Genomic DNA, 8,900 nt, shown 5'->3' on the forward strand with positions numbered 1-8,900 from the left:
GCATTTTTGACCGCCGTAACATGCAAAACGTACCGGCAGTTTTAACCGCCAGAAAGTACTCCTGAGACCTATGCTTGTAGTGGCATGTCCAACTGCCAGAATTTACTTCTGATATTTAATCATTGAGCTTCCACAATTGACATATAAAATGCCACAATGCTCAAAAAATTGAAATTATTTTATTTATAATATTATTATTTCATAGGAATATATAATTGTACATTTCTATTTTTTGAACAAAATTAAAGGACAAACAAATTTTGAACATTGTCATTGATATATTTATAATTCAACTCAAGTGGAGTTTGATGCAAATATCCAAAACAAGTCTCATATATAAACAAGTCTCCAAACATAAAGTTACACAAACCATTGCCACCATCTTTAGCTATTCTCAAAATAACAAGTTTCAAAACATAAAAATGACTAGACAACTGATGTCACTAAAATTAGGACTCTCATGATCGACGTGCATTGCTTTCATCTGATGATCTAGTTATGTCATTGGGTGTTGGAGATTCATTTCCTACGTTTGATGCCTGCAAAAAATATTATAATTGTTAACTCATATTAAGCCAGATATTATTGCCAATTCAAGAACCTAAGCAAAGTAAAAGTTATTATCAAAGTAAAAGCTTGAAAGACAGTATTATCCAAAATCAATTTTTCATAATTGATGAATATAAAGATTGATGATGAAAAACTTAGAGAAATGCATTTAATTGATAAAAAATAAATTAGCAATATTGATTTCATTAGCCCAATAGCATTCAGATCCATTTTGTAAAATATCATCAAATAATATCAATGCTTCCAAAGCTTAATGTAGCGCCGGAACTACTCCAGAAAGACACATGCACAAAATCATAAATGCATTGAGTAGTTGTTATACCTGTTGTGTATCATTGGGAAATAAGGCAGCAGCTAACTCTGGAGGTAGTGAACCACCTTCCTTCGCTTTAATGTAGCCAACAAGTGCTGTCATTTGAGCCTCCATAGTTGCAAGTTTTTGGTTCACCAATGCAGAACTGCCGCTTGAAGTACTACCACGAAAAGAGCCAAACTCCATACCGCTAAGTCGTGTGGTAGTATGCTTAAAAGCAATAGTAGGAACCACTCCCATGCCCATTCCTCGAACACGGCCAGAATGCTCTTTTCCAAATATCTTGCCAACAATATCATTTGGAGAAATTTCAGAATAAGCATCAGGGTTTTCAGCTATATGATTGCAAATTTTCTCCTACAAAACCAAATAATAAATAACCAATGAATAACATTCATTTCCTTCAATTCTAAAACAATGAACATAAATTTAAAATAAATTGGGAGGTAGATTATCAATTTACCCCTATCTTCTGAGCTTCTTCATTCACATACTTCCCATCTGCCCTTTTGTGGGTCATATCCCACATTGGACCCCGGCCGACAGGCTTACCAGCCTCAAGAGTCTATAATAAAAAGTATAATTATGAATCAAATAACTTAATAGTAAACTTAAACAAAGAATTAGTTACATATAGTAATAGACAAACATACTAGGATATGTCTTTTTCTCGCGAAAGTCATGGCGCCGCACGTATGATTAAAAATCTGTTTCTTTCTCGCTTCTTTGTTTCGCTTGCACATTTCCTATACAAGTGAGAGTATATTAATTTCTATGATTTAACAACTGATTATTTAAAAAAAAAAAAAATACATAATGAAAAATGAAGTATACCATAGTCTCGGGTTTCAAGCGATATTCAACAAATTTCACCCAATGGTCCAAGGGAACATTCTCAGGTCTATTGTTGACAATTTCATTCTTGCTCAAAGTAGGATCGAAGGGGTTCCCTTTCCTTAAATTTTCCATTAAAACGAGACCGATTCAATCGAAATTTATGATCATTTTTTAAAAATCGTCGGTGACCCATAAAACACCATTTCCTACCATTCTTTAGTCTACAACTATCTGTTTCAAACTTACAAGTGGAGCAGGCTAAACCAGTGTATGTGTTCCACCCAGATAAAGTACCAAGCCCTGGAAAGTCACTAATTGTCCACATCAAAGCTGCCTTCAACGTAAACATTTCATTTTTTGATGAATCTAATGTACGCACTCCATCATACCACATTTCATTCAACTCTTTGATGAGAGGTTGTAAGTACACATCAATGTTATTTCCCGGGGCTAGTTTCCCAGGAATGATCATGGAAAGGATCATTGATGTTTGCTTCATGCACTCCCATGGAGGGCGATTGTATGGGATAAGAGCCACTGGTCAAATGCTGTAGTTTGAACTCATAACTCCAAAAGGGTTAAAGCCATCGGTGGATAGGCCAAGTCGTACATTTTGAGGATCTGCTGCAAATTCAGGATGAAGTAAGTCAAACGTTTTCCATGCCTCGGAATCTTTAGGATGTCGCATCAGCCCATCTTGGTTACCATCCAATGAATGCCAACTCATAGACTCTGCAGTTTTGGAACCCATAAATAGCCTTTGCAATCTTGACTTTAGTGGAAAGTAGCGCAATATCTTTGCAGGTTGTTTCTTCTTGTTATCCTTCCACTTAGATGTGCATATTTTGCATTCTTCCAATTCTTGATTTTCTTCACCCCAATATAACATACAATCATTTGGGCAAGCAGGTATCTTAATATAACCAAGACCAAGTTTGTTGATGATTTTCTTAGCCTCGTAGAATGAATTAGGAATCTTTGCATCTACGAACACGTCTTTTAACAATTCAAGAATCATAGTCATGGCTTTGTCACTCATTCTACACAAGCACTTTATATGATACAATTTAACTATAAATGACAATTTTGAATACTTTGTACACCCTTCATATAATTCTTCATTTGCGTCCTTTAACAACTCATAAATCTCGACATCGTCTGCATCACGTGTCGAGTTACGCCCTTCATTGTTATGCACAGAGGATGGACCAGCATCGTCCAGGTTGTTTCGACCAATTCCAAATGCATCATTGACCATGTTTTCCATTGGATTTTGTGGTTGAAAAGTATCTTCTGCAACACAGGTTCTTTGAACTGCCTCAGACGCGATTACATTTGGTCTTTCACCATGCCAAGTCCAAATTTTGTAATTTTTTGGAAAAGGTCTATTTTTTTAGGTGTATGTAAACTTCATCCATGTTCCCCCTTCTTGAAACCACATTTTGAACACGGACACTTAATTGTAAGTACATCAGCAGGTTGATGTTCAAATGCAAATTGACATGACTAGAAAAAAATATATATCAAAGCATTGCATCTTAAGATTTATAACTACCAAATTTTAATAATCACTGATGATGAATTAAGATATAGAATTATATAGACAGTGTATAAAGGTACAAGGAACTCATCTCATACCTCCTGCACAATTTTGAGATTTCAGACGGCAATTTTGGTGCAACGGCGATTGATGTGCTAACAGTTATAGCAATTCTATGGGACAAACAGAAAATGAAGTGTTAAAAGTATAGTACATAATGAATTGAAGTATATTTGAATCACAAGGAAACTTGTCATAACCCAAATTTGGACCATTTGAAATCTTTTTTGTCCACATTTTTTAATAGTTCAGATTCTCTTTTATTCATTTTTTTACCGTTTAAAACTCGTGTTTTTCGTCATTAATCATTTAAAAACTTTCATCTTGCATTTAAGTCCTCGCTTGCATTTTTTACAACATTTAAGATCACTCCATTTGCATTTTTATAAACGCATTTTATAATCCTTTTAGTCATAACAGGCAAGTCATTTTAAAATGGCTAATCGCATTTTAAAAGGCGTTTTTTTTTTATTAATCTTTTCAATCGAAATTTCGGCAGGGAGGATACTTTGAAGTACCTCATGTCAGATTCCGAAGGGACTTCTTTTTATTATTTTCTTTTTTTAGTTTAGTTTATTTATTATTATTATGTTTATTTATTTTTATTTTTATTTAGGAAACAAAACCAAAGTCACTCACGTGACTTCATTTTGTTTTTCTTCTTTCTTTTTTCTTTCTTTTCTTTTTTACTTTTTATTATTCTTTTTGTTTTTTATTTATTTATTTATCTTTTTGTCAAATCTTTTTCTCCAAGTCTTAACTGCAGGGGTATTTTGGTCTTTGATGTGTACCAGAGCCAACCCTATTTTGTCACTATAAGTACACTGCCAATCATTGGAAAAAGGGGGCTGCACAGAAATTATTACACTGATACATTGTTATCATGGTTTTTGGGTGCCAAGCCATTAATTGGACTTGAACCTTTTGACCGTTGATATCTCTCTTTTTTCTTGGGAAGGGTAAAAGGAGAAAAACCCTTAAAAAGTTCTAGATTCGGGGGTCGTTTTCGCTACGGGAAGGTGTTAGGCACCCGGAGCGATTATGGTATTCCATAAGAACCGCTCTCCTAAGTTTATTTCTACGCTTTAGTTTTATTGCTTATTTTTGTAAAAAAGGAAGGTATGGTTAGTTAAGAATGGGGGTGAGAAGAAGTAGAGTTTAATTTTTATTTCGGCTTGGATGAGTTTTGACTCATTGCCTACGTACCCTTTTAAGGGATCAAAACCGTTCGTAGTTCATTCTCAAAAATGGTTTTTGTTTTTGTTGGTTGATTTTAAGTTTGAAAAGGGATTTTGAAGAATAGAGATGAGAGGCCTCAAGGGCATTAGATTTGGCAAAAAAGTGAGGTTAGATTAGTGATTAAAAAGAAAGTCTAAATGATTAAGATGAATTGAATTTTTCTTAAGAAAAAAGAAAGGAAAAAAAAATGAAGTGTTGACTTCATATTTATTATGAAAATTTTGAAGTGAAGTTCAATTGTTTTTTTTTTGGAAAAAAGATGGATTTTCTCTAAGTGTTTAAAACCTAAACGCTTATTTAACCATACAATCCTATGCATACATCTAAAGTGAGTGTGTGCGTGTCGGTGCGTCATAGTGTCCATAGTCCATATTACAAAAATTGCCTAAATACATTCTATGGCCCCTTTGCCAAGCTACAAACCAATGATAACCAATTACATCACTAAATGGATTAAAACTTGCAAAAAATGAATACTAAACTAAAGGAAGTGAAGGAGATAGTGGTGACATGGAGAAATGCTCATGAAATGAATGGAACAAAAGAAGTGAGATGATTAGTAAAATAAAGCATAGAATAAAAGAAGTGCACAAAAAAGGTATTAAGAGGAAAGACATAAAAGAGACTAATAAAGTGACAAAATGTACATGAAAGTGGCCATAAAACTCTAGCATGTGTATGACCTATGATCCCTTCATTATGGCAAAATTTTAGAAGTCTTGCTTTGTGCCATAAAGTGAGAATTAATAGGACATATTCAAGCTAAAACTCATGGCACATTTTTAAGACATTTTGCACCTTATTTAATTATTAAAACACATACTAATTGCAAGGCAAGAAGGAAAAATAAGATTCATATTCACAAGCAGCAAACCACACATAGGATCGGCAACAAATTTATCATAGAAGTGCATTCCAAGAGTTCAAACCACATGTCAACAATTCATGAATGATATGATACTAAAAAACACAAGTTTATGTCTAAACACACTAATTAACCAAAAAAAATCACATGCTCCTTTTTTATCATTTTAAAACCATTTAAAAATATAAAAGAGACCTGAAAATATATCAAGGAACATGTGATAATTTTTGGAGATTTTTTAGAGAAAATTTTAAGCATGCAGGGGTTCAAACAGCAAAGAAAAGTGGTGCAAATAACAAAAAAAAGAACACAAAAACGAAAGTGAAAGGCCCAAACCATGACAAAAAATCTGGAGCAACAGGGAGCGTTAGATTGATCTGAAGGCTGAGAATGAGAGAGTAAAACCGAAAATAAACCGGACCGGTTCAAGTCTCTATATATAGAGGTGAAATCCGGTTTTTTCATTTTGATACTCCTCTTTCTCTTTCTTCTCTCTTTTTAGAGAGAGAAGCTCCAACTTCTCTCTAACTTTCCGGTCATCTTCTCCGGTTGGCATGGCTTTTCCGGCGCGGCGGACGGCGGTGGCGCCTCCGCGCCGGAGTTCGAAACTGCTCCGATTCAAATTTTTTTCACGTTTTTAAACATCCTTTTTTGTGTATTACTCGAATCCGAGCTTAGATTTTTCAAAAGAGCTTTGAATCGGAGTAGATCTAAACTTGAACCTTGATGAAAAAATTTAAGAAAACGGAAGGGAAAAGAGGGAGAACGACGGCGGTTACCTCACGATTGCGGTGACTCTTGGCTTGGCGTCGTTGCTTCGTGTTCTTCGCGTTCTTCACGTTCTTGTTGCTCTGCGTGTTTGCTCGCGTCCTGGCTTGCTTGCGTGCGCGCTGCTTGCTTGCGTGCGCGTTGCTTGCGTGCTTGCTTGCTTGTTGCTTGCCTGCGTGCGCGCTGCTTGCTTGCGTGCGCGTTGCTGGCGCGTTACTGGCGTGCTTGCTTGCTTGTGTGCTTGCTTGCGTGCGCGCTGCTTGCTTGCGCGTTGCTTGCTTCTGTACAGATCCGGTTTTCCCCTTCTTCTTCTCGGATTCGCACGCCTTTCGTGATCGTGCTTGAGTCCGGTGACGGATTCGCACTCGTATTGCGAAAGGAACAAATCGATGATGATGATTCTCTGACGAATCTCCTGAGATTTGCAGAAATTTCAATGGATTTTGATGATGTTGTTATGAATTTGTGTGTTAGGGTTTGATGAATTTCTGTGTTCTTGGTGATTCTGTTTTCTTTGATCTAACAGAATGGAGAGAGAAAGTTTTGATCTGTTTGTGATGTGGCACTGTGTGAATGGAATCCTCTCTTCTTTTTGAAAAAATCTGACACTGTTCCCCTTTTATATGCTGCCATGTGTACCTGAACCAATAAAAAAGTGACATCTGGACTGGACTAAAATTTGTGCGAAAATTTGGACCAAAATGCCCTTTGGGGCGTTTCTGCAGAAAAAATGATAATAAAAGGACTGAAATGCAATTCTTAGAAACTTTTGGACTGAAATGTAATTTTGGGACCTCAATTGAGGGACCAAAATGCAATAAAAAATAAAATTGAATAAAAAACGCAATTTGATCAAACGTAAAGCGAAACAAAAATAAAATTGACAAAACGGACTTAAAACGAACCAACGGCTTAAATGAGGTACTTCAAAGTAACCTCTCTATGCCAAAATTTTGTGTGAAATGACCAAAATGCCCCTAGGGCTAAAAATGACCTAAACTGACTCGAACAGACTTGACACTGACTCAGACGCAAGTTTGAAATGAAATTAGCAAGGTTTACTGATGAAAAGTTAAAAATGAATTTGAAAAGACTCAGAGACAGTCACAAGGATGAAAATGGGTCCCACTGCAGGAAATGACCAAAATACCCTTCTGCATGACTTTCTTGCGAATTTTGAAATAAACTGTAGAAAAAGCAATGTAATGATTCAGAGACACTTTTGAAATGATTTACAAGACAAGTAAAGACATTTTGAAAAGTTTTATGCATGAAAAACATAGGTAAAAATGTGATTGAAAACACTGCGTAGCAGAGACAATTTGAACTGTGCATTTGAAATTCGATTTTTGACAAAGTTTGAAATGAAATTGGACCCAGTATTTTTAGGTCCAAAAACAGGGTATAACAGCTGCCCCTATTTAAGTTTCTTTGTCTGGAGAGTCAAGAGACGGAGTCTTTGGCTTGACAGGACGAAGATACTTAAATATTAGCATTTGCACTGTGTTTGGACGTAAAATACGCCTACCCATTTTCAAATAATATGCATGCCATGCATCATTTGGATTATGAATGCAAGACCTCATGGGAATTAGAATTAACAAAATATGTCGTATCCATTGCGGGATTGGTAGACATTGACAAAGATAGTGAATAGCAGAGTAACGGGAAACTAGAAACAAGTTGGACAGGTACAAGCTGTCCTTGGATTCAAACTAGCCACTTGACCGGGGATGAAACAAACAGACAACTGCGAGTTGTTCTTATGGATTCGAACTGGTCACTTCACAGGGGATAGAGGTTACTGGACAAACATGAGTTGTTCTTATGGATTCGAACTGGTAACTCACTTGGGGATATTGGAAAGTGCGAGTTGTTCTTATGGATTCGAACTGGTGGCCCGACTGGAAAAAAGAGAAAATTGACAAGTACGAGTTGTTCTTACGGATTCGAACTGGTGACTCGACTGAAAACATGTAAAATTGGCAGGTACGAGTTGTTCTTAAGGATTCGAACTGGTTACTCGACTGAAAGCAAGGCAAATAGACATGTGCGAGCTTGTTCTTGGATGCGAACTGGTTACTCCACCGGACAGGAACAGATAGACAGGTACAAGCTGCTCTTGGATTGAGCTAGCCACTTGAGCGAACAGAAACAGATAGACGGGTACAAGCTGTTCTTGGATTTGAACTAGCCACTTGACCAAACAGAAACATATTCACTGGGGATTAGTTTGTTTGACAAAATATAGATTGAGATTGACTTGACGTCGATTTGATTTGAAAGGTAGAAATTGAGACTGATGTTGACATTGGAAATGCGATATGCATGGATGATATAACAATTTCATTAAATGCATGGGTACGCAATATGCATGATTATGCATGTATGAATGCTTGTAATGCATGACTGTTGGCAGTTTGTAGGCACGACTTCACGGGGAAGACAAGACATTAGAGTATTGGGCACGTAGTGGCTCGTGCTATATTACACATTCTTGGAAATCCTCTTTGGAGATGACGTCGTTGGGAGACGTGACGGAACCATAGCTGAGGGCAGGTAGATATGCAACTTGCTGGAGATAGAATCTTGGAAGACCTGACTGGGGAAAATGCCGTTGTGCTGGGCATTTCAGCGCTGGGTATGTTGTAAACGTTGCATCTGTGGTAAATGCTTTTGCATGTTATATTCTCAATTTCATTCATTCA

At 36.4% G+C, this 8,900-nt stretch overlaps 1 protein-coding gene across 1 annotated transcript; it reads right to left on the minus strand.

Moving 5' to 3' along the window:
* Positions 1-325: 325 nt before the first annotated feature.
* On the minus strand, positions 326-2,204 carry LOC112416289 (uncharacterized). The gene is made up of 6 exons (XM_039827929.1): positions 1,921-2,204; positions 1,718-1,838; positions 1,537-1,629; positions 1,347-1,448; positions 893-1,240; positions 326-539 (listed from the first exon to the last, which is right to left on the minus strand). Exons 1-6 carry the CDS (start codon positions 2,202-2,204, stop codon positions 459-461), a joined length of 1,029 nt encoding a protein of 342 aa, XP_039683863.1. The 3' UTR covers positions 326-458.
* Between the last annotated feature and the right edge of the window lie 6,696 nt (positions 2,205-8,900).

This window comes from Medicago truncatula, chromosome 7 (genome assembly GCF_003473485.1).
Source record: "Medicago truncatula cultivar Jemalong A17 chromosome 7, MtrunA17r5.0-ANR, whole genome shotgun sequence".
NCBI lineage: Eukaryota > Viridiplantae > Streptophyta > Magnoliopsida > Fabales > Fabaceae > Medicago > Medicago truncatula.